At 44.5% G+C, this 25,917-nt stretch overlaps 1 protein-coding gene across 1 annotated transcript in view; it reads right to left on the reverse strand.

Annotated features, from left to right (window-relative positions):
• GALNT18 (polypeptide N-acetylgalactosaminyltransferase 18) overlaps positions 1 to 25,917 on the reverse strand; it is a gene marked incomplete at its 5' end in the record, with an annotated part of 66,389 nt that overhangs the window by 39,741 nt on the left and 731 nt on the right. Inside the window, one exon of the mRNA XM_009073792.1 lies at positions 19,886 to 20,052. Within this exon, the coding sequence (XP_009072040.1) occupies positions 19,886 to 20,052 (167 nt within the window). The remainder of the gene's footprint in view (positions 1 to 19,885; positions 20,053 to 25,917) is intronic.

The following is a 25,917-nucleotide window of genomic DNA, read 5'->3' on the forward strand; positions in this document are numbered from 1 at the left end:
CCCACTTCAATATATGTTGTCTGAATAATAAACAGTCTTTTTCATTAATTATTGTGCTTCACTGCTTTATGCCACCATAGGGAGAAGAAAGGGAATAAGCAAATGTGTCATCTTCAATATACTGTTGATTCAGTGTCTAATTATGGAAACAAACAGGCTGATAAAGATAGATGCATTCGCCTTTCAGCACGGAATCTCTCAAATAAGGACTCAATTTGCCTAAGCTGAGTGTCTGCAATTGGAGAGAAAGAGGAGCCTTTGTGGAATGGGAGAATGGTGTGGATGTGGTGCTTGGAAACACTGTGCTCCACCACCTGTGTGTGGTACAGATGTCTGGAGAGCACAGCACAGCTCTCCTCACAAACCTGGAGAACGTAATTAACGCGTCATGATTATGTTTGATAGTAACCTAATTAAGTTCAAACACTTCTAAGCGGTTGTTTGTTTTTAACAAACCCACAAAGATTTGTTTTGTCAAGTTTCCCTATTCAGCAGACAAAGCAGTGCTAAAGACCTGGGGCAGCTTTGCCTCCCTAGGCAGCAGCAGGGCAGGGGGGAGCAGGGAGCAGCAGGAGGCTCAGCCATCCCACGGCTGGAGATTGTGTGTTGAGGAGATCATTTAGCTCATGCAATCTCATCGTGCTCTTGGGATGAGGTCTGGGAGAGGCCCTGGCAATGCCACTGCTTGGCCTGTGTGAGTGGCCAGTCCTAGCTCAGAGGGGTGACCTGGACCACACTCCTCCTCCTCCTCTGAACACTTGGCTCTTGTGCAGGCAATACCCCATGGAAAGAATTCCACTGTGCCAGCCAAACCCAGCACAACCCCGAGGAGCTGCTCAGAAGCAAAGCCAGCTGCAGATCATGCATGGCAGTGGGCTGCATTCTGTGAGCCTCTCTCCTCTCCCAGCTGAGCAGTTATCAGGCTCAGGGCTGAAGGTGCCTCAGTCCCTTACACCAATGTCCTGCAGCAACGGTGGATGTGTCCCCAGACTTCACATTTCAAAGTTATTGAGACAAACAGCGTTGTCATAAATAAGAAATCACTGCCTCAGTCACAGACAAGGAGCTCCAGGAATATCCAATTAAGCCTCACTTTCAGTAACTTTTGTGCTTTAATGTACTCCCACTCTGAGTGCCTAAACGAGTCCTCACATCCCTGGGAACAACTCTGTTTACGAACCCACACACACGTTTTGCTGCAAGAGATGCATTTTACTGACTTGTAAAAACTCTTCTTAGCTGTAAGTTTGCCAACAGAGCTAAAATAACAAACAAAACTCTCTCATAATGTTATACATTTTCCAAAGCCCAGAAGTCCCTGCTGACTCCAGCGCCGCAGGACTCTGGATGTGATTGCCATCTCTGCAAACCTCCTGTACCTTTAGGGAAAAATTTATTTCCATGTCCAAGGCCCAGGAAGTGCCACGTCCCTCTTTAACCTCAGCACTTGGCACAAACACCTCTTCTTTTACCGTGAAGCAAAGAATTACTTCTCCATACAGAATTAGGTTTAACTTGGTAATTGGCTTCCCTGTGCCAGAAACTGTGGATTGACACATTATAAGAAAGAGGCCAAACCTGCCAATTCATTATTTTTATGCTACAGCCCTGTGTGCTCATTGAGCTGCCCAGAAGGCACACTCTGGGCCCCAGGGAAAGAACCACGCCGGGTGTTTTCTTGGATCCTAAAGGACACTCCTAAAGGCAACTCATTACAGCAGCTGCCAGAGCACTGTGGAGCTGCTGCCTGTCTCTGGAGCCAAGAGACTGCTGGGCAGTTTGCTCCTGCAAGGATCCCAGAGCTCCCTGAGCATCCTGCACAGGTCAGAGCTGGATGCAGTGCCCTGCACAAGGGGAAAGAGCCACGGGCAGAGCACAGTTCACCCAGGGCTGTGCCACCCTGGAACACCTGTCTCATAGGCCCTGCTTCTGCAGGAAGGACTGGCAAAAAGGCATAACTCACACAAGGCTGTAAATTTTAAACCAAAGCTTTCCATTTTCTGTACCTGATTATTTATGGCCCAAAGTCTTGGGAACAGGAAGAGCTGCTTTTCCACTCCTCCAGTAACAACTTTATAGCCTTTAGAAAAACAGAGTACATGAACATAGCTAACTTTCTTTCTGGCAAATGAGGAAGGCCTGTTGGAACAAGTTTGCTGCCAGCCTCTCCCCTCTCAGCCCCTCTGCAGGCACTGAGCCTGAATTCGTGGCAGCAGCTCTGCTTGTAAAAGAGCCTGTTAGCTGCACTGTATCTAACAGGTCCTACACTGGATTATGTCACTTACTTCATATGCAGCTCAGTGCTTCATCATTTTCATTTTCCTTACCCCTGGTCCCTTATCGTTCATGCTCAAGTGATCTCCTCTCATCTCTGTAGCAGAAGCAGATACTTCCAAATGGAAAATATTTATAACCAGATAGAGGCATGTCATTTGTAATGCACATGTGTACAGAGAATGTTTGCAGCAGGGTGTGACAATGCACAGGCAGATAAGCAGGGCCTGCTGTGCACATGTCTTTAATAACCTCATGTTATCTGGTAACAGATAAACCACCCTGGGGAAATTACCAACGGGATGCAAGGAACTGATCCGGACAGACCTCAGAAACAGCTGCAGCATAGTCCTTCTCATTACCACACACTGTATCGTGGCAGAGATGCATAATCTGATCTCACAACTTCAGGCTATGCACATGTAAAGCCAAAGAGCATAATGAACTTTCCTACTCACAACCTTTGCCTTCACCAACCCAAAGTCTCAGGTGCTGTCAAACCTCTCCAGGTCTGCTAAGATGAACTTGGGTTCATTTTGGGTGTTTCTCTGAATGAAGTACAGTTCCAATCCCAGCCATGAAAATGGGATACCACCCTCTGGATCAGTAAATCCTACCTAGAAATATTGCTGCATCTTAATAAATCCAAGCAGTATGGAAAGAACTAGGAAAAGTATCTTTTGGAAACTCCGACAGCTGAACACTGCGTTGTGAAGGAGAGGGATAGGGGAGAAAGAAATATTACATCTGTTATTTTTTGTTAGTACTATTCTCTTGGAGTAATGTCTTTATTCTAAGGGCCATAAATCCCTTTTATTTCCCTTGTATTATTTATTGAGTGCTGTTGACAGACAGCTCCTGTCCCGGGTTCATCCTGCTGTCAGCATCACAGAGCCCACACTGGCAGCAGAGTGCACAGCACTGCAAGACACAGAGCTGAATGGAGGGGCCAGATCAAGCTGCACAAGCTGCAGAAGAGGAGGAGCTGAACCCAGACCTCCAAAATCCCAAGGCTGCACATTAGCACTGTGTGACTTCCCTAAGGCTCTGATTGTGCAGTTTGGTCCCATAGGGAGCCCCAGAACTCTGTGCAGGTCCAGTGCTCATCCACACCCCTGTGTGGGGATGGAGAGGCAGCTGACAGCCAGAGATCTTGCTAATGGCAACAGAAACACTGCAACAAAGGAACTGAACACTGTCCTTCATTCCACTGACACTGGGAGAGGCTCCCACGCTTACCCCTGAGGACAGGGTAGAGCTCATTAAAGGGGAGTGTTAACAGCAAGAGAGGGAAAGAAAACAAATCTGCTCTTAGGTGAACATTCCTTCCAGCTCTGTAAGGTGGCATGGCAGGACTAACAAAACAAAGCACAAAATGTCTTTTCACAGATTGCCAGTTGGGTGTGTGTGTCTTTATCCCAGCAAACAGGAAAACATGAGCTAAAGGAGGACAGGCACTTTGCAAGCACTGCCCACAGTCACTGCCAACAACAGAGCCAGGGCACAGAGCCTGCTGCTTACCTCTCCATGGCAGTACCTAGAATCCTTCCTACAGAAAGGTCTCTACATTTCAAAGGATCTTTGAACACAGGCCTGTCATTATATAAACTGCATCGTCCCACTCAGTGTGGGGATTGCTGGGTGGTTGAATTATCTCTGCAGAACACTGTTCCCCTCCAGCTCACGGGGTATGTGCTCCCCACCCAGGGCTTGCTATCCACAGACCATGGCTACAGGAACACAACCATCACTGCACCTGGTCAGGAGCAAGCACTGTCACTGAAATCAGACATCCAGATCACATCTGATTCACAAATGGTTTCCCATGCTTATTTGGATGCAGCAGTTTCAGGAAAGGGCCATAAAATGAGATCCTCACAAGCACCAGGACTGTGCACAGAGCTGACACTGATATAATACACCGCTGAAATAACTTCTGCCAAAATTCTGAGTTCATAATTTCATTTCTTGGTGTTCCTGGATTCATCTGTAAAATGACCTTTAAATGTTAAGGCAAAGTGCCTGAGAAATGCATTCCAGCCTCAGCTGGATATCAGCTGCTTCCAGTAATCTTACTGGTGCTTTTTTTTTAATATACAGTATTTAATTCTAATCTATTTCTTGGACGTGTACAGAACAGAAAAATCACTATTCAGAAAAAGAAACTAAATGCCTGAACAGAGCCAGATCTGACTGTATAAATCAAGGAAAATACAATCTAAAGAGCACATTAGAGATCTCTGTATTTCTACAACCACAAGATGCAGCAACCTGCTCACAGGACTGATAAATAGCCACGACTCCAGAAACAGCATGGCAGGCACATCACAATGACAGATTCACGAGGGAAAAAACCTTCCAATTGAAACACAATAGTCCAAGTGTAACTGCTTTACTTCTGGAGTGGATTCAGAGGAAACTAGTCACATTAAAAATGGAATATGCAAATATGCAGTTAGAAACACATGAAACAGAGCTCCTAGTATTAGTCTCTGGATCAAACCTCTCCTTAACAGCAAGAAAGCTGCAAACAGGACTGTGACAGGAGGAGGACACAGAAAGCAATCACAGAACACTCCTGGTTGGAAGGGACCTCTGCAAGCACATCCTTGACTCAGGAGGTCTGAGTAAACAGCAGGATGTAACATTCAGGAGATTGCCAGAGAGCACTAAAAGACAGGCTTGGATTTTAATAAACGGCACCTAGACTTGCGTGCCACATTGTTTGCTATTAAAATCTGACAGGAGGAGGACACAGAAAGCAATCACAGAACACTCCTGGTTGGAAGGGACCTCTGCAAGCACATCCTTGACTCAGGAGGTCTGAGTAAACAGCAGGATGTAACATTCAGGAGATTGCCAGAGAGCACTAAAAGACAGGCTTGGATTTTAATAAACGGCACCTAGACTTGCGTGCCACATTGTTTGCTATTAAAATCTTACTTTATATTTTGGATTTTAATAAACGGGACCTAGACTTGTGTGCCACATTGTTTGCTATTAAAATCTTACTTTATATCAGGAATTAGACTCACTTTGTATTCATTGCACACCAGTAGCTAATGTGCACAAAGCTGATGGCACTGTGAGAGCATCTCGAGGGTCAGGACAGCAGCAACACTTTTGTGGTGCTGTCCCATCACCCACCAAGCAAGCAAAGAGCCCTCGGTGTGCACATCCACTACAGCCCTAGGAGGAACATCACCTCCCCAACCACTGCCAAGTGCAGCTAGAACAACCTGGCAGGGACCTGCTGTGCTGCTCAAGTCATGTGTTTTAACTCATGTCATGGGATAACTCGGAAGCTACAACTTCTCCCTTTTGAAACTTCCTAAAAACGTGGACAAAATGCAAGTAATTTTCAGGCCTGTAAAGCCTCCATTCAAAAAAAATGATTTGGTTTGAATACTGTAAGAGCTGCAGGATTTGTTTCCATCTAAAGACAGAAACTGAGTTCTTTGAAGCATCAACTATGCACATTTTCAAATTAAAGCAACAAATTCTGGCTTGCTTCTTTCCCAGCATATTTGCTTACTCCTTGGGAGTAACACAGCACTGGGACTGTGCCATTTGGTAGCTGTGGAAAATTTCTAAATCCAGCACATACCATCTCCAAGTAAACTGCTTATTATAGCACTGTATCATCCACTGCTTCCCAAAAACCCCAAACTCCAAGTCTTGAGAGAACACAATAGCAGACAATTTGTATCTTCAGAATAAACATATCAGCAGGCAGCACACTATTCCAAGCCTTTCATCAGCCACTGCAGAAAATCCGTAGGCATCTAATCACAACCAACCCACTCGTTTGAAAGAAATGTTTGGGGGCTCATTGTTATACTACAACTGCTGATTGTGCCCTGCCTTTCTGCACCAGAAAGGTGGCAGGGACAGCAGCAGCAATCCTTCTGTTTTCAGAAAAAACAGTGAAGGACTAAAACCAGCCCAGCTAGTAACTCGAAATTAGAATTCTTCATACCTTTTCAATTCACAACACAGAGCACATTGCTACCAGCACTGCAGACTGGAAAGTCTGGTTAAATCCCACTTCACTGGGAGCAGGTTATTTCGGAACTGAAGGACACTAATCTGGCTGCCTGAATGTCTCCCAGCAGGGTGAAGCCTTGCAGCCATGGAGATGCACACAGAAGAACACCAGCCCTGCCTTTGCTGCTCCCTGGGAACAACTGGCAGCAGTGCAGTAGTTTTTACATTACAGCAGTAAAAGTGTTCCAAGTATTTGTTTCACCAGCAGTGGTGAGTCTGTAACCCCCAACACCCACCAGGCTCCATTTGTTGTGAGACTCAGAGCTGGAAATGATCCCCTCCTGTGCAGCCCTTCCAGCCTCCTGCCCAACCTTGCCGTGTGAGTGATGATTTTGCACAGACACAGGCTAATTTCCTCGCACTGCATTTTGATCTGCAACGATTTGCAATTTGATTTGCAGTATATCCACATTTTTCAGAATAGTTACTGTCTGACTGCTCAGATTTAAACCTTTTAGCATCCTCAGAAGAACAGTTCCCACACAGCTAAACGTCTAATGAAATTCCATGATTAAATTCTCTCCATCTACGAGCACTAAATTCCTTCCTTGTCTGCATATTGCAATTTGTTGCATTAAAGACCATTTGACAACTTCCGACAGGGTAAGGATCTGGTTTTCCTACATGGCATTCATCTCAGGGCACCTGAGAGGCTTTGTACAGATATATCCCTATGCTGCAGGAGGAGATTGCTCCAGAAGGTAGTAGCCTCAGAGATATAATTAATACCCAAACCTTTGAAATCCCGAGGAGCATTTATTCCATAGAAATTCTGGTGATCTTTCCGAAGCTCACAAAGCCTCAGGCATGGGTGTCTCAAAGCTGAGCAGCAAGGAGCACCTTGAGGCACGTGACTCTTCCATCCCCAAGGCCTTCACATCACGAAGCTGAGCAGCAGGGAGCACCTTGAGGCATGTGACTCTTCCATCCCCAAGGCCTTCACATCACCCTCACTTCCTAAACCTGCTCTGCAGACGTGAAATTGTGCTCTAAATGGACACCCTTCATACCCTGGGAAGTGTTAAGTGGCCCAACGAGCTGCAAGTGAATGCAAAACTTCTGTGGTGTTCCCTGAGTCAGAGTAAGCAATGCCTGTGAGGCCAACGAGCCTCGTGCATTGTCCCAAACTCCCACTCTGTCACTAACACTGCAGATGTCAGTTCTAGCCACTGTTCCACACTGGGAAAAGGCAAGAATCACCAAACCAGGACACGAACCAGCAGGTTGCATTTCATCTGGCTGAACCAAGGAGATGCTGCCTTGACACCCACTGCACTACGGGCACTGCTCAGCTGCTGCTCCAGTCTACAGAGCACCATGAAGGGTCTACATAACAACATATATGCTTAAAATTAGCAATAATCCCACCTGATTTATCACTGTGCAAATCTTTGCTGTTGGACAGCAAAGTGGCCCAGCTGTATACAGTCTGACCACTTGTATTCTGCAGAGTGTTTCCACCTCAAGGAATCCCCAAGAGGTTTATACACTCCTCAGAAGAGCCACTGGCAAAGCTGTTGTCAAAGGACTGGCAGGGTTTGCTGTCAGAGCTGCAAGAGCAGCTCATGTGAAGCACCTGAACCACATGCTACAATTCCAATGAGGTAACTCAAACCAGGAAAATGAGGAACTCCATAAACATAGGAAGACTAAATGCCTGAAGAGGCAAAAGAAAAGCAGTCACAGAACAAATCCTACAAACTGGGGACTGGTCAATGTTCCTGTCTGTCACCACAGACAAATCAGGGTGACCAAAACACACAGAGTCAGTAAGTTTCATAGCATCTCACCAAAACACATGGCATGGGTTTTTTCTTTTTTTCTCCTAACGTTTTCTATTACCATCCATAAGAACAAACACCCCAAACCAAGAGCAGGAGCAAACAACTTTCTGAAAAGCAAAATGCTCACTGACTCCTAGCAAGGAGTTACTCTCAGCCTTTTGCTAAGATGCATATGAAAGCTTAAGTCAGAGTTCCTTTTTTATTTGCTCTGTCAGTGAATTTTCTCCATAGCTAAAAAGTAAACACTGTGAGTGTTAATTGGAAGCATTTGTGGAAACTGAGTGAATTTTCTCCATAGCTAAAATGTAAACACTATGGGTGTTAATTGGAAGCATTTGTGGAAACTAATTAAAAGTGCTGTGCTGCAATCATGCTTCAGAAAAAGGGTTTTGTATCAAATCCTAATAAAGGTTTGTTCTACTTGTACATGCTTTGTTTAATCCCTTCAGGTAGATAAACAAAGACCATACAGATAGAGCAAAGAGAGGGAATAAATCTGAAGACATTAATTAGGGATCTTGGTACAAGTTATCCCTGGATAAAACTCAAACAAAGAGATGTGTATCCTTGCAATAAAACCCATGCAAACACTGCTTCCACGTGACCATTCCCCAGTGAACGAGAATTCTCTGTCCTGTTGCTCTCATCAGGACTGTCCTTCCCTAACGATGCGAAATGGACCTGATAGCTGACAGCACTAGCACTCACAAATCCCTCTGGAACCAGCTGGCATCCAGTGCATGGAAAAGTGATGAGGAATTGGATGAGCTGTGTCTCTGTTCCTCTCGTCTGTGTCCACACACAGCATCTCTGCTCATCAAACGATGCCTCGTTTTTCTCCACCCATGCACTACTTGGATTTTGGAATTCATCGATCCTGTTGGTTTGATTTGCACCACAAGGAATGAAATCACTAAAACCCTGTCATTCTCTTCACTAAAATCCAGGAATTTCTTTTTCTTCATAAACACCTTGTACTTCACTACTGCATCACCTCTAACATCACTAAAATATCCACCAGCATGGAGTTACCAAGTGCTGGTGACTGGATTTACCATGGAACCAGTAAGGACTCACCCTGTAAGGACAGGGCAGCACATCACACAGCTCCCAGCACAGCCAGGGCTGTGCTGAGCTGCCACCCCCAGCCCTGGGAGCAGCTCTGCTGAGCTGCTTGCAAGACTGAGCCTATAGCACAGGGAGGAGACTGGGAGGAGAATTTGCAGATGTTTAATGTTTAAGGTGGCAATGACACAGGAATGGTCTATCCAGTATAAGAGAACAGTGACATTGGGAATAGCAGTAGTTCACGGGAGAGTCCACCCTACAGATTCCTGACTGCATTTCCCTGGGGAGACTGTGCTCCATCCAGACATCTGTTAGAGCTCTGGCAGAGAGCTCTGCAGTGCCAGAGGAAAGGGCTATCAGCTGTGTCCTCCTGCCTGAAACGGTGAACAAATATTTAGGCTATGCAGCACAGCTCACACAGACAGACTGAGAACTTGGATCCACCTCAAAGCGTTCAAAGAAGTTCATGGGGAGCGTGGGGAGCCCAGAGCCCCAGGGCATGGCATGGAACCACCTGAGCTGGTTCATGCAGTTACCTCAGGCCTAGTGTCTTGCAAGCACAGTACAGTTTGAATTTTTCATGCCATTATGGCATTCTTAAAATACTACCAACCATTCTCTTTGAGTCTGTATTTTTAATAACCACAGTGTTCTAGTCATATGAGACATGGCTCTGAAGCTCTGCCTTTTTAATTGTTGAAGAGAAGGCACTTTTACAACTCCTCAGCATCTGGCCATCAGAAATACTTGTGTGAATTAAGATGACAAGAGCAGCTTTGGTGAGAACTATTCAGCATCTGAACCTAACAAATACAGCCAGGGAGGCTCAGCTGGGCTCCTAAATCAAAAGGGATTATGTCCACATGCAAAACTGCAGTCAAATTTTGTTTATGCTTTAAATCTTATTTCTGGCTTAAATTTCCAAACACCTTAAATCTTTTTTTACTAGTGTAACAAAGATATTACTGATGTTGGAGATTTTGAGTCCTAACTGGACATGGTCCTGGGCAGCTTGTTCTAGCTGAGTCAGCTCTGAGCACGAGGTGGGACTAGGAGGTCTTCAGAGGACACTTCTTCCCTCAGATGTGCTGTGACTGTGACACTCACACCTGCCTTGGAGAGGATGCATCAGTTTCTTTTGATGGACACCTACCCTCCAATAAAATAAGACCCAGACAAAGAACACATGACAACAGTGAGTAGATGACCTGGGTAATGCAGGAGCTGGGGCACAAGGGATTCAGCCCTTGAAGGATTCTGTGAGCTTTCATCATCCAGACACAACGTGACCAAATCTGACTTTTAATACTACTTTTTCAATTTCATAGACAAAATAAAACCCTGCCAAAAAACCCAAGAAGAACTCTTGAGTCACAAACCCCGTTGAACGTGACAAACACTGGCATATTTCAGATGGCAAACCCGTTGTAGCAGCTTTGCTCTCAGGGCTGTGTTTCCAGGCTGCCCCTGGCCAGGGAGGTGGAAGGCAGGGAGCACCATCTCCCTGGCCTGGCACTGCTGGTGATAGCTCCAAGGCTTGGCAGGGTGGCTGCCTGGCTCTGAACCCTCCACACTCATCAGTAACATTTGAAAAACAGCTTTTGTACACAACATGGAAAAACTGTCCAGATTTGCTTCCTGCCAAATCACTTGAACGCAACCAAAAAACAGCAAACAACTAGTTTGAGAAAAATCGCTCCAAATACTGCATGGCAGGAGGAATAAGGGAAGGTGTTCAGACACAAAGCTATCAAGTTTAATAAAAGAAGGAAAAAAATCATTTAAGACTTAAAAGCTAAACCAGAAAAACATCAAATATATCAAATTCCACCAAGGACATAACTGATTCAGGGAAAAGAATTTCACAGCCCATTAAAAACCTCAAAAATCTCCTAAAATCAGCTGATGAAAAATGACACTGACCATCTCAGACAAAGAGTCTACAGCTGTTTTGTGGTTTGCACTGACTTCCCTTTCAGATAAAAATTAGTTTGGTTACTTCAATTATTCACAATTATGTTAAAAGGAATAAGATGACAAGAATTTGTAGCTTGTCTAATAAATATTCCAGGCAGTTCTCACAGTACTTACAGTGCCATGGATTTTAAATATTTATTTTTTTTGGCGATGAACTGGTAGTCTGTTTCTGGAAGCCAAGAGATTAGAGGCATTGTCCATGACTTAGGGTACCATACAATACAAATAATCTCACAGTGCAAGAGCACCAGGGAGTGTGGGACCCATTACAGCTCTAACTGCTGGACAGCACCTTACCCACTCACTGCTCCATGTGACAGCTCTCAAAAGAGAGGAGACTTCCAATCCATTACAAAGATACACAACTGATTAGTTAGGCTTCATAATTAGGGTGACACAAAACCCAGGACAGTTAAAAGGGTTAGGTACTTTTAAAAGGGGGACTAAACTCTAAACAGCAATTGTGCTGAGCAGACTAGAGCCCATTTTTGCACCTGTGCCAGTAACAGCACAGGAGCAAAGAGCAGAGACAGAAAAGCTAACTAGGGACCCTGAGGAGCCTGGGACCTGATGGCAGAGCTGAGCAGAGCTCCAGCAGAACTGATCTGGCACACACTGCAGACATTTATTGCCTAGGGGGAAAGGCAGGAACATCCTGCACTGCCACACCACCCCCCTCATTACTGAGCCTGTGCTGGGAGGGCTCCCCTGTCCCCAGCAGTGTGCTCAGGGTAGATCACCACTCCTGGCCCTCCTGCACACCCTGGGCACACACTCGGCAGAAACAATGCCAGTTTCTGTCTCCCAGGGGAGAGAAAACAGTTGGAGTCAGAATTGTATTGAAGTACATGGAGAAAAATCAAGAATTTTTACAGAGAAACCTGACTATAATTTTTCCAGAAGAATTCCACCATTGGTGGTGCCTCACACTCCCAAGAGACACACAGACCTGTTAGGTCTGTGCAGGTACTCCAGGACTAATGCACAGCACCAACAGTGCCAGGCCAAGGATCTGTCCAATACTCCCCTCAAAACTGGCTCTTGGTTCTCTGCCACTCATGTATTTCTTGGCTGTCACGACTCAAGCTCCTTTTGGGAAGCCACTGAGCCCTTGGGCTGAAGCTTGTGCCAAAACAGGTTCTGCCAGTAACAGGATAATGCAGGCAGAGTTCACCCCTCCTTTTCAACAGTATCTTTAAGCAAATTATCCAAAACTCACAGAGAATGACCTTCCACTTCTAAAGGAACCCATCAAAAATAGGAACATACTTATTTTGTACTTCAGATGGTTTTGTAGGTCATTTTTAGTCAGGAAGCCACTGAACAGGTAACTGATTACACAGGTAATACCAAACTTAAAAAATAGAGTACAAAAGCAGACAGGAGATTTTCCCCCTAGCACAGCCAGTTACAGAAATCATAGGAATTTCTGCTGTAATGGGCACAGACAGAAATGCAATTTCCACACTGATAGGAGCCCTTCAAAATTGCCAGAATCAGAAATCCACTCAGTTCAGCTGGAGATGGGCAGGTAGGGGAAGTTAAGCCAGCAGAAAACTTGGCTCTGGTAACCAAAGTAACCTGCTGTGATTAAAAGCTTCCGTGGGCAGACTGAAACCTAATTGAAATAAAATCAATCTCCAGTATACAGATTACTAACTCAGGTTATATCAGGTACAAATGCAGTGACTGTTGCTCTGGATGAAATTAGTCACCCCATTCCTGAAAAAAAAGCCAGAGCAGCAGAGCATGGTCCATCTGGAGACACCCAAGCACAGGGTGTGCACAACACTCTGCAGCTCCACAAAAAGATGTTTTGTCACATATCAGGGCTAAGTCCCAGCACATGAGATCCTGAGAGAGAGACAAATCCCACACTGCTGTTTTCCATGGTACTCTGATAACTGATAATGCAATCCCAGGAAGTCAAGTGAACTGTTGAACATGCACCTGCTTTGACAGTTCCACTAAATAATTCCTCTAAAGAATAATTTTCAGCTGGGAGCTTTCTCGTACCTCACCTTGCTCTTTAGATTCGCTATCATGCTTAGTTTAACCTCAGCATCACTTGGTAAAAGCAGCAGTAGTTTGTGATGGAGGCTTGAACACTACAGTTCCTGCACCATTCTCACCTCAGGCACTGTGAAGGTACATCTGCAAACCCAACAAAATCCCATTCTAGAGCATGCAGTAAACCAGTAATCTTGCCAGCTTTAAACTGGATTTACTGATCTGTCCTCTGCAGAAGTGCTCCTGCCACGTGATGCCTGGAGCTCTGCAGAGTGTTCAGGCTGCTGTAGAACCACCCAAGAGAGACACAGAGCAGTTCACATGCCCAATGCATCTTCAGGGATATGAACCAGCAGCATCTCCTGCCATCAGACTCTGCCCAGAGCTCCTACTGGGGCACACAGGAACAGAGCCACTTACTCAGATTTCAGATTTCAAGAGAAGAGTGGATCAGTGAGAGTTTAGTCAGAGATGCATAAAATATTGCTCAGGGTCAACTGAGTATCAGGCAACCTGTAAAGTGCTGCTCTATCACTGTGTAGCAACTGATCTTTTCAGGCTTGTAGGAAAAAACTAACGTACAAATTCTCTTCTTTCATCTGACACATTTCTCTTCCTATGAGCTGTGTGATCATTCTATGTCCATGTGTGATGATGCTCTTTTTAACAAGCCATTGAGGTTTCCTGTAACTTCATTATCTGCTGATGTTCTTCTCTTCTGGGAGACATAATTGCTGAAGCAAAGAGACAGACTAAATGAAAATTTCAGAAGTCAGACACTGCTTACACAGGTGGCTCTCACAATGTGCAGATCCAGACCAAAAAAAATGAGAAATGACTTCAGTCAGTGGTGCTAACAATGACTCTGCTTATGGAGGCCCAAGAAAAACAAAACATCTTTTCCAAATAAACTGGGGAGGAAAAACAAGCAGGAATTCTCACTGCTTCACAGCCTTACCCCTAAGTCCTCACTTGTCCCTTATTAATTGCATCATTGTAAATAAATATTTCAGCTTTTATGTCTCATTGCATCATATTTTCTGCAGTGTCTTAAATCAAGCTCCCCCAAAGCTGCCCAGGCTGCAGCTCTAGGTATTTTATTACTTTAAATAGGTGACTTTTCCAATGCAAAAGGAAAGAACACCATCTCAGTAATGGCCCCAGAAATTAGTAGCAGTGACCAAGTCAAGTACTTTATACCTTGGCCATCCACTGTACTTTGAGAACAGCTCCAAAGGCTTCATGCCAAGCACATCTGTGGAAAAGTGTGCCAGAAGAAAACCAACACCAACTTTTTATAATTTAAATATCCTCTGATAAAAGGGTCTGTGCTTGAACCTTAGACTCACAGGAGGTTTCACAATGCCTTTAAAACATTGAGCAATGCCTGTAAATGTGCCTTTGGGTTTGCCTGTTGGGTGACCAGAGAATGATCTGCAATGTTTTCATCTGTTTGCTAACTGATTTTCACCATTTGGTGATACACTAGAACACTCTTAAATACTTCCTCAGGCAAATCTCTTATCATGCCTCAAACCCTTCAGCATATTAAGAATTTTCAGGTTCTATCACAAAGAAGCTGAAGTGTTTGAAATTATCAGCTCTGGCAGGAAGTTTTACCACCAGTTTGAGTTAAGAACTCAGCATTAATTTTATGAAAGTTACCTTTTTAGCCATTTTTCTTTTCAAGGAAACTATTCTTGGGTTGGGAAGAAAAGGAAAATTCTAATAAAGTTCATTTAAAAGGCAATTTATATTAACTTTCTACAGGACTCGATCTTTAAACTCCTTTGCCTGACACTACAAAGCATTTTCCCCACACCCTGCCAAACTCTTTCCATTACAAGTGCCATTCTCTTGAATGGAACCAAACCATGATGGAGAAAGACCAGTCCTCTGGGACTTGCTGTACTGGATCTGACACAGAAAATGGTATTTATCAGACTGCAACACTGCAGGTGTATTAGGATGGAAAGAGTTAAATTACCTCATAGACAGAATAAAAGATAAGATGAGCATCTATTAACTTCTGACCACTGCTGGCTGTGGAAGGTTCAGCTCACAGTACTATCTGAGTGCTTGAGTCAAAGTCTGATGTCAGGAGACCTCAATGCAAGCTTTGCCCCCAGAGCTGCCCCTGATGTGGACACTATCAGCTCACACAGGTGGAAATCTTGCTCTTCAGCCACACCAACAGACTGAACTGTGCCATAGTGCAGAGGATTAAAATAACTGTTCTTTTGAGAAGCCATTTAGTCACTGCTGCCACAGAGGGAAATGGTGCAACAGATGTGATTTCTCTGGGATGTGCTGCAGGGGCCCTGCAGTCCCACTCCACCCTCACAGCCCTGGAACTTTGCTAACTGTCCAGAAGAGGAAGGCTAAGGACCTTCCATGGAGTCAGGTGGAATGGAGCAATGTGACAGTTCCCACCACAGAGCTGCTGGTTATCAAACAGCTTCCACACACCCAGGACTATGACACCTGAAAAGGCAGAGGTGTCTCCAGCAAGGGATGCTGTCCCTGCCCCTGGGCTGGTGGAACGTGAGGCAGCATTCATGTCTGATGGAACATGGAGCTCAGACAGGGGAGAGAAAGGGGCCTGAGCAGCATAGAACAGAACTATTTTTAAATCAAAGCAAGAGAGAATGGAAAAATGTGTCTGAAACGGAGGCACAGGGGAGCAAACCAGAAGGATAAAAACCTGCTACAAAGCAAAGAATCGAACACTGGTGGGCAGTGGAGGAGGAGGGAGGTGGGGAGGGATGAGTCAGGCAGGAGTTTAATTACTGTGGCTAAAGGCCAGGGGAAGCTGAACGATGAGATGAGGAAGGAGGAGGAATGCAGTTTGTGAGAAAGTGCAGCAAATCCTGGGATGGAGGAGATGATAAGAGGCACGGGGACAATTTGAGAACATGTTGTTTTGCATCTCACTGCCAACCAGCAGCACACAGCCCTCCTTTCCCTGGGAGACTGCTATTAATGGGTTTTTCATTGTTGTCTGGTCTCTAAGTGAGCCACCTTCAGATCGTGCTGTGACATGAAACATTTGCATTTGGACAGCAGTTTGAGGCTTATTCATCACTGCTTTTGTACAGAAAAAGAAATAAAAATCAGCCCATCTTCTATTCCCAAATATCTCTTGAAGATCACCAAAGAAGAAATATACCTTTCTAATGAAAAGCTCTGGATGCTCTTTGAGAAGTTTTTCACTCAGTGTTTTGAGGACAATGCTGCAGATCTCTCACAGGTGATACCATTGTACCTGACCCACTTTCTACCAGGCTGTGCTAATTCTCTTAAGCACTGCAAGCCATAAAAGCAGCATCCTGTGATATTCAGCATTACACCTGCATGTCAACAGCTGTATCCGTGGAAATCTCAGGACAAAATGAGAACCACTGCACTGAACACGTGAGAATATTTCCTTCATTACTCATCAATTTTGTTCTGATTGTACAGCACACAGGCAATCACTGGAATGCACCTCTTTTATCCTTCAATTAAATACTGATGTACCTAACAGCAATATGGAACAATTCATCAGTGCAATGCTTACCAGAATTCCACCAGAAAATATGGGAAGACGAAATACATCCATTAAGCCATGCAAATAGCTTTACTAAATAAAGGATCAAAGTTTCAGGACCTGCCAAATCTATTTGCTGCTTTGAAATGGCACACACTGGCATTTTCACAGCTTCCTAACTTGAAACATTTATTTTAGAAAAGGGAAGCTTCACAAAGAGATTAATTGAGGTCTCCTGAAACATAATTTGGAACCTGAAAAACAGCACTGAGGTTTAGAGAGAGTCATAGATAATTTGCTCGACACACCTTGAAGTACATGCAGTAAAACACTATGGCAATAGCAACGCACCTGGATTCATGTCTCTGAACTCAGCCTTCTGGAATTTAAAAAACAGCTGCTCTTTTCCAAGACACAGGTCTGCAGAAATTAGGGATGAATTCTGGTGTTCGTTACTAGACTCAGAATTTGGCCCACAGCAAGAATTTATACCAGTTCACCAGTGTATCACATTCCCTCAGAACTGGGAAATTCTGGGGCTCCCCTCGAGTGCCAGTCACTGTCCCTGCCTCTATTTTAAACCCCTCTATGTGAATCCAGCCACCAGTGCAAGGGACTCCACATCAGAACGTGCTCATTCACACTCTGCCTGATCTCTGCTCTCACTCTTCCCCTCCAGCCACTGCCCACCGTGTGATGCTTCCTGCCCATGGCACCACAGGAAGAGCTCTTACATGGAGCTACAGAAGTTGCCACCCCTGGCAAAAGCCTGAGAGCAATCCCAGTGCCAGAGCCAGCTGCAGGCACCTGCCCCTCAGCTAACACTGCAGGGAAACCCAGAGCAACCCACTCACCTCACACACAGCAACACTTCAAGCTAAAGAGCCACTAACAAAAACACAGAATGACACTAAATAGAAAGGATTCGGCTCAGCAATGCTAGAAGGGAGAACACAAAAAAGAAAACAGAGTACTACACGAGCCAAAGCAAATGGTAAAATAAATATTTCAAGATTTAAGCTAATAATAGAAAAGCCCATAAATCATCTTTACGATCTCTCCCGCCCCGATCAAACATCCATTCCCTCCAAATGGATGCCTATTACCAGGTCTTCAGCATGCATTATGGGACAAAGAGGACTGTGGAAATCTGATTTACTACTGCAGGGAAGAGATGCCAGAGAAAGGGTTACAGGAGCAGCATAAAATCCTGGGAAGCGTTGAATTTTTCTTGGAGACTAAACACCACTCTGCAGAGTGTGATTTGGTATAAAATGACCTATAACACCAAGCCAAGACAACCAAAGCAAAGGTTACCTTCCCCTCAATTTCTGACCCCTGTTTGGGGCAGGAACCCTAGGGCTTAAGGCACTGCAGGGTAAGAAAGGCAAGAGCCAAACACAAAAATACAACCTTGGACAGGACAGTACTGGCACTAACAAACACCGTGGCTGAACAGCTTCTCCTGAAATATTAAGTAGCTCCTGTGATTCCTTATCGATTGCAGCTAAGAAATAATGCAAAGGAACAATCCTGACGAGCCCACAGAGCACAGTGGGAGGTGTGTGTGTTAGTGAGCTCACCACAGTGACAACAGGCTCTCAGGAGCACTGAGCTTGTACAAATCCATCTGTAAACAGTAACACTTTTATTTAAAAGACACGGGATATGCATTAATGTACTCATTGTTGAGACTATTAAAACACCCATTATTACACTGTGTTCCCATCACATTTGGGTCTCATCTTTAAAGATATGGGATATGCATTAATGTACTCATTGTTGAGACTATTAAAACACCCATTATTACACTGTGTTCCCATCACATTTGGGTCTCATCTTTCCCAGTTGCTATCACCAGTTGGCATGAGCAGTGTTGGCCCAGCTGCTATTTCCTACCACCTCTGAGCTGCTTACAGCTTCCTTCTGCACCTCCTGTAGTGAGAGCCTAATGCAGACTGACCCTGGTGGGTGAGTGAAGCCACACACCCATTGTGTACGGAACAGTTCCTCATAAAGAGCAGTAACTCCTGAATTCTGCATGCCAAGTGACCCACAGTGCTCACGAGCAGGTGTTGCAGGAACAGCCTGGTCAGCCTTAGGTGTCTCTAAATATAGGACTATTCACCTGGACTGGAACTAAATCTGACATAAGCCTACACCAAGTTGAGCTTTTTGCATACTTTAACAAGTCAGGTTTGTACTTTTTCCTTCATTGACAGTCAGCAGAAGAGGAGATGATGATGTGCATAGCCTGGAGTGGTGAACCTATTTACTTGTTCCCAATAAGTTCCTTCTCTGTACAAATCTGAGATACATTTATGATCAGCAGCTCATCACAGGATCTAGCTACAGGGATGTAGGCAGATAACAGCTGTAATGATGGCAAGATAAGAGAAGCCCTTTGTTCAGCATTTTCCTTCAACAGGAGAAATTCCGATTCTCCTTGGTTTTTAACAGCTCAGAATTAACCCCCCAGCACAGCAAAATTTTTCAGAAGTTCAGCATCTTGTGCTTATTAAAATTTCATCACTGAAGTTGCCAGAAAATAAGACTAGTAAATAGTGCCCAGCATGGCCTCACTGACAAACACCCAGGCAAGTTCTGAGCCATCAGATATGGGCAGTGCAATCCTGCAGATCCCAGAGAGCAAACCCTGAGTACAGGGAGCAGAAAAGCAGCAAGGTAAGTGCTGCTAATGAGGAGAACTGAAAACCTGAAGGAGAAATCTAAGAAACACAAAGATCTTCTATACAAAAGAGAAAAAGTGAGTACACACATGCAATTACACAACTGAAACAGGAAATGCACAGAGAGAACATGATCTCCAAAACATTCTGAAGCACTAAAACTTCCGAGGTCTGAGGTCTCTGATCTCCTGTTACACTCAAAATCCTATCAGACACCCTAAACATACAGTTACTCCTCCTCTGTACACACACTAACATGCTCCACTCATGCCTGTCTGAAGACAGCCCAGCAAGACTGGGGAGAAGGAGGGAGAACATACTGATCACACCTCTAACATGCTCCACTCGTCCGTGTCCGAAGACAGCCCAGCAAGACTGGGGTGAAGGAGGGAGAACATACTGATCACACCTGAAATGCCAATGGGATGAGCAGGAGCAGAACTCAAGGCTTCTCATGTATGACCCACCCGCAGGATGGGGAGGGGGAAGAACCAAAAACCTCTTACCATTGTTGCTGTTGTCATCCACTAAAATGATCTCCTTGAGCAGGTGAGCAGGAGTGCGGTCGATGGCGGAACGGATGGAGCGCAGGATCACCGAGAGAGCTTCGTTCACAAAGATGAACACGATGCTGACCTCAGGGAGGCTGTCGGGGAACGTCAGGTTCCTGCACCTGGGGAGAAAGGTTAAAGGAAAGATGTCAACTGCTGGAAGTCACAATGCAAACACAAACTGCTTCAGAGAAATCCATCCCCGGTCGTAAGAACACTAAGAGTTTCCGAAGGCATTGACCACAGCATCCCACACTTGTTCAGAGCACACACAGGCAACAAGCAGATGAATTCATCTGAATGGAGGAAACCCTGGAAACAACCCCCTTGGATGTCTCCAAGGATTGAGACTCTACAACCTCCTTGGGCAACCTGTGCCAGTGCTTGGTCACCATCACCGTCAGAAAGCGTTTCCTGGTGTTCTGACAGAGCTTCCTGGGTTTCAGTTTGAGATATGTGTAAAATAGACTACTGTAACAAATTCCAAAAAGATCCAGCCCACAAAACCATGTGCATGTCATTTAACTCCCTTTTAGCATCACCACACCTTAAAAATAACTTCATATGCTGAAAGAGAATAGAATTAGGTTCTAATTGTATCTAATTTCTTCAGGCTTTTCAAATGGACTCACTTCTAAAGAGGGTCCATTCCTGAATTGATGGTTCCTCTTTTTCTATTCAGACTCATTCATTATCTTTACTTCCAGCTCGAATTCACTTATTTTTCAATGTGTGTGAAGTTTTAAAAACTACATTCTCCTGTCTACACTGCTTTTCGTATCAGCTGTCGACAATAAAAATCACCTCCTTTTTTTTCATTTAAACAGATCAGAATTAACCCCACTCCAGATCACACACGGAACACAGAGCACTTGTGCAGCTTCACAAGTGTCTCTGCCACCTCCCTTCTGCCAAGCTTGGTGAGGACTGAAATTCCATCATTCCCGGCAGGAATGACGATCAGCCACGGTGAAGGGTGTGTGTCCATGTGCATGACGTGTGCTGAAGGGGGAAAAGGAGAGGAAGGGGTAGGGATGAAACTCTCCGCTCCGCTCGGCCCGAGCCACCAGCCCACGAGGCACAGAGGATGTTCAGCACTGTGACTTATTTCAGACTGTAAATCCTAAACATCACTTAGTGTTACAACGAGTGCGTCAGCTCAACGCAGCCAACAAATTACCACGAGCAACCTGCTCCTCTCCATCGCATTAGGCTAATAACACAGAGCAGTTGTCATGGTTACTGCAGATTTAGAGACACTCCTGGTGCTCTGTTTCAAGCACGACTCTGGGAAATGGAGGACAGAACACATCATGGATCCTCTTTCAAATATCTGGCCACAAGAAAATGATATTCCCTGCGAACACTTGCATTGTGATAAGGCAATTTAGCCAGTCACATAAAAATTAATTTGGCATAACTCTGCAGGAAGAACAACAGAGTGAGAACAAGTTCCTGTATTAATAACACATCTCTGAGACATTCTACAAATATGAACATAAATTATGAACGAGAATTATTTTCTATAGTTTGAGAATCATTCACCAAGAGTTCTGTGGGTATCAGAGCCAACGACAGCAAGAGAACATGTCTTGTGCTTTAATCACTGAACTATATAATCTATTCGGCTTTTTTTTTCTTTAAACACAAATAAGTATATTACTAAAACATTTGGGGTTAAAGTGTAGTTTTAAGAACATATGTAGGAGGGAGATTTAGTTCCAACACAGTCAGAATTTCTCAGAGCCACAAGGAGAAACAGAATTGTACATTCTTCAAGATCTGGTAACATTTTGTCATCAGCCAAAATAGCAAATGGTTCAAGATGTATGGGAGTAAAAGATGTACAGGAGTAAAAAACAAATCCCATTTTCACACAAATGAAAGAAAAAGCAGTAAAATTCTGACAAAAGACCTGAGTCTTGTAAGAACTTCAGCTCAACTATTTATGTAGCTATGTTTATAACGTCATTTGGTGATCATATTTCATTTTTCCTTTCACTACCAGTATTTTAACTGAGCTGTGCTAACAAGGCTGGCACTGAACAACATGAAAAAGGCTGTTCTTCCTCTCCAAGTGTACATGGGTATTAACTTGAGCTATTAAAGCTGCTCAGGGACTGCAGCAGGTTTGGTGACACTGCCAGGGACAGTCAAGGCTTTGAGCAGCCACTGGAGGAGGAACAGCCAGACAGGCCAAAGGAGCACAGCACAGTCCCAAGGGTGGCTGAGCCACAGCACACAGTGCTGAGAGCCAGGTGAAGGAGCCAAAGCTGAGACAACACGAACAAGAACCAGAGGCAGAGGGACAGGAGAGCAGGAAACACGGTGGAATTAAACATGAGGTACCTAAGAATGCTGCATACTGGGGGAATTTCAGGACCTGTGTCCAAACCAGTGTGATAGGTAATGCAACAGGCTCCTGTGCTCCTTCCACAGGGACACGTCCTGCTCTGGTGTGTGGAAGGCTGCAGGAGCTGGGGCTCTGGGGAGAGGCAGAGCTGGCAGGAAAACACCCAGCCTGAACCCACCTGAAGTTTTATTAAAGGGAAAATTTCACAGAAATCTGATGCCTTGCAGGCTACATCCAGAACTGCACATGTCACTGTAACACTGATGGACCTTCTGGACAGCTATCCACAAACAGCTTTTGTCCTAAAATGCATCAGTCTCTGCAAACAGCCAGTGCTTGACTTTTCTCCCTTGCAGTCACATCTGTTCCAAGGGACCTCTTGCCTGCTCTGTTTGTGCCCACTTTATCACACACCTAATTTTGCTGCTCTTCAAGGCTTCTGCTATTGTGCCTTGACAAACTGAGCCTCAAAGTAATACAATTTGGGACTGGAGAACTGTTTGAAAGAAGAAGTACTTATAAAATAGCCAAAGCCTCTCTGAGCAGGAAACAGGAGCTCTCCTCTGCACTTTTCTCTGAGCACAGGAAACAGGAGCTCTCCTCTGCACTTGTCTAGATGCCAGACAGCACTGACTCAGCCAGGAACAGAGCAAACCTGCTGCAAGCCACATGCTGTACCATACTATTTGACAATCTCCAGAGAAGAAAAAACATCTGAGCTGCAATGTTTCTTTTCCTCTCAGCCCTTCCTGCCTTTGCTTCTTTATACAACTCCTGTTTTTACCAATGCAAAAGTCATTTGGCTGACTGCAGTTACACTGCCTGGAAAAGCTGTTTTACACCTTTGAGTAAAAGAGGCTCCTTCATATCACAGTCTATGCAAGAGCCAAACTCTCCAGAGCAGTCCCTCTGCTGGGGTCCTGCTGCACACCTCCTTTCCCACTCACCCTGTCACTCAGCACATAAGTAAAGAATGTTCTCTCTCTCTCCCACGTATGCTTTGGCAATACTGGATCAGGCAATGAACATTTACAAGCCCACAAAGTGGAATCCTAAGTGCACCCACTCAAAAAGAGTTTGGTAAACACTTTCAGGATCCCTAACAACCTAACTTTTAATAATGGATGTCTGTGTGAGCTTGTTTCATTCACATTTCACTCACAAAGAGCTTTGTGGGTACTGCTTGCCCTACTTAACATAATGAGCACAACAGAATTATAACCAACACAGAAGCATTATCCTTTGCCTGCACACAGCAAGGGCAACATAGCCTTCCTCAATGCTTCTGAGCTCATTAGAGCCAGAGGTCGTTTGTCAGCCTGAGATGCAGGTATGGCACAGGCTAACAGAGGCACATAAGGATGGCAAACTGCAGAGCACCCAATTTCAGCAGCACAAAACAAATGGAGGCCCTGGGAGAGACAGTGTCAGCAATACTCCACAGTAGTGCTTGTAATGTCTACTAAGGACTGCAAAACCAGAGCTCAATTCAGGATGTGACGACTCCTTCAGGAAGCTGAGGCATCCAGGGGAGTTACTCAGCACAACTGGTATTGTAAGAGATCATTCTGGACTGTGCTGGGGACTCCCCTGTGCTGGCACAAACACTCACAGTGAAAAGTGATCACATTCAGAATGGTCTCACTGCAGTGTAACAACTGCCACAGCCTGACCCAACTGGGATCTGCTGGATGTTTCCATCTGACCAGTGATCATCTTTTTCCAGAGTGCCAGAACTACTGAATGTGGTCTGCTACTCTGTATGCCACCCACCTGGGACAACGTGAAAGGTTGAATTCTTGCCCTCTCCTCCATTCAGCGATCTCTAATTGGCCTCTGGTTTTGTTATGGCACTAAATGTTGACCACATCAACCACAGAAAACACTCTGTGTTGTAACAAGGGACTATTACAGACGTGGCATGGCCTTTCTCACTGCAGAACCTTGTGAAGAAATACTGAGCTCCTGCTAAGCTATGCTGACATGAATTCTCAGAGCTCTGCAGGCAGAACAAAAGTCAAGGCTGAGTCACACCAGTGTGATATAAAAGGGGCTACTAACATCACACATTTTTAGCAGATCACTTAATTCTCCTAGTCTCAACTGGGGCTAACCACGTATGAATGACATTAGATTTCAGTTACACATATATTTCTGTTGTCTTTCCAAGTTCTTGTATTTCGTAGGATAGGCTGTGAACATGTATCTGCCCATGGGTAACTAAAATACAGCTATACAGACTCGGGAAGTGCAACTGGCTTCAAACCAGGTGCTACAGATCCTGTCCCAGGGTAGGTTCTGCCCCACAAGTCACACGTGTGCTCTACAGAAATGGGAGTTTGCCCATCAGGAGTGGGAACCCTTTCTGCAGCAACACAACTCTCAGAACACCCTGTAGCTCTGTACTCCACAGGATGGCACAGATACTGCAAATAGTTTACATACTGCAGGACAACACCTTAGATTTCCCTCAGTACCAGATTCACTACATTTCTGTGTCAAGCTGCTGCTTGCTCCCAAACAGGGTGAAGGGGGAACAGGATCTTCCTGAGCTGCCATTGCTGAGCCATTGTTTTGTGTGAACGTGTCCAGAAACATATTGTGATGTCTAACAGACACTCAACTAAGGATCAAAAATTTCACAGAAATTAGGATCATGATTCATTTCTAACTGGTGTTTCTTTTAAAATCCTAACCTCAATTTATATCTTTCGGCTACAGCTACATTCATTTCTCCATCATTTTAATTTTTAAACCCCACAGTTATAAAATATTTAGATTGAAGTCATTCAGAAGAGTAATTTCAAAAGAGATGTAAGAACAGAAACATTTCTATCATTGATGTCTTGTTAGTGACAGAATCTCTTTTTCATCTAGATCAGTTTACAATTGGAAAAAAGAAAAAAGAGATGTCCCTACAGACAGTGCTAAACTGATTTAACCCAAACACAAATATAATTGCATGGACTTTGATTTGCTGCAAGTTGTTTTTTCAGCAAACCTTCAACATAGATCTTTCTAAAATGCAATATATAAGAATACACAGTACAGATACTGCCAAAGTGCTGCCTGGGATGGTGCTCATATCTTTTCATTAATACCAGACAGCATAATGTGCAGAGAACACACTGCTCACTGCTTTAGTTATTGTACATTTAGTTAAAACAAGTGAATAAGATTACATGTTTGATTCAGTAAGTATCCAGTGTGCTTATCCTAATTTATCCTTTTAATGAGCTGCAAAAAAGCAGTTTTGCCTCCACTCATTTCTCCATCTCCAGAGCTGCTGTTGTTCAAGGGATGAGATGATGTATGCTTTTATGTTCCTCCTATGTGGGCCAGATTTTCTGATAAAACTGAAATTTAGCACTAAAAGGTTCCTCTCAGCAATAAAACACTTGCTATCTAGTGTAAATCATAGGTGAGAATAAGTTGCCAAAGGATCTTGGAGAACTATTAATGAGTTGTGCTGGTTTGGGCTGAAGTGGAGTTAACTTTCTTCCCACTGGCTAGTATGGGGCTGTGTTTAGGATTTGTGCTGAGCACAGAGTTGATAATATAAAGATGTTTTTGTTATTGCTCAGCAGAGCCAAGGTCTTTTCTGCTTTGTATACTGGCGAGGAGGCTGGGGGTG

This window comes from Acanthisitta chloris, unplaced genomic scaffold (assembly GCF_000695815.1).
Source record: "Acanthisitta chloris isolate BGI_N310 unplaced genomic scaffold, ASM69581v1 scaffold1414, whole genome shotgun sequence".
NCBI classification, from domain to species: Eukaryota; Metazoa; Chordata; class Aves; order Passeriformes; family Acanthisittidae; genus Acanthisitta; species Acanthisitta chloris.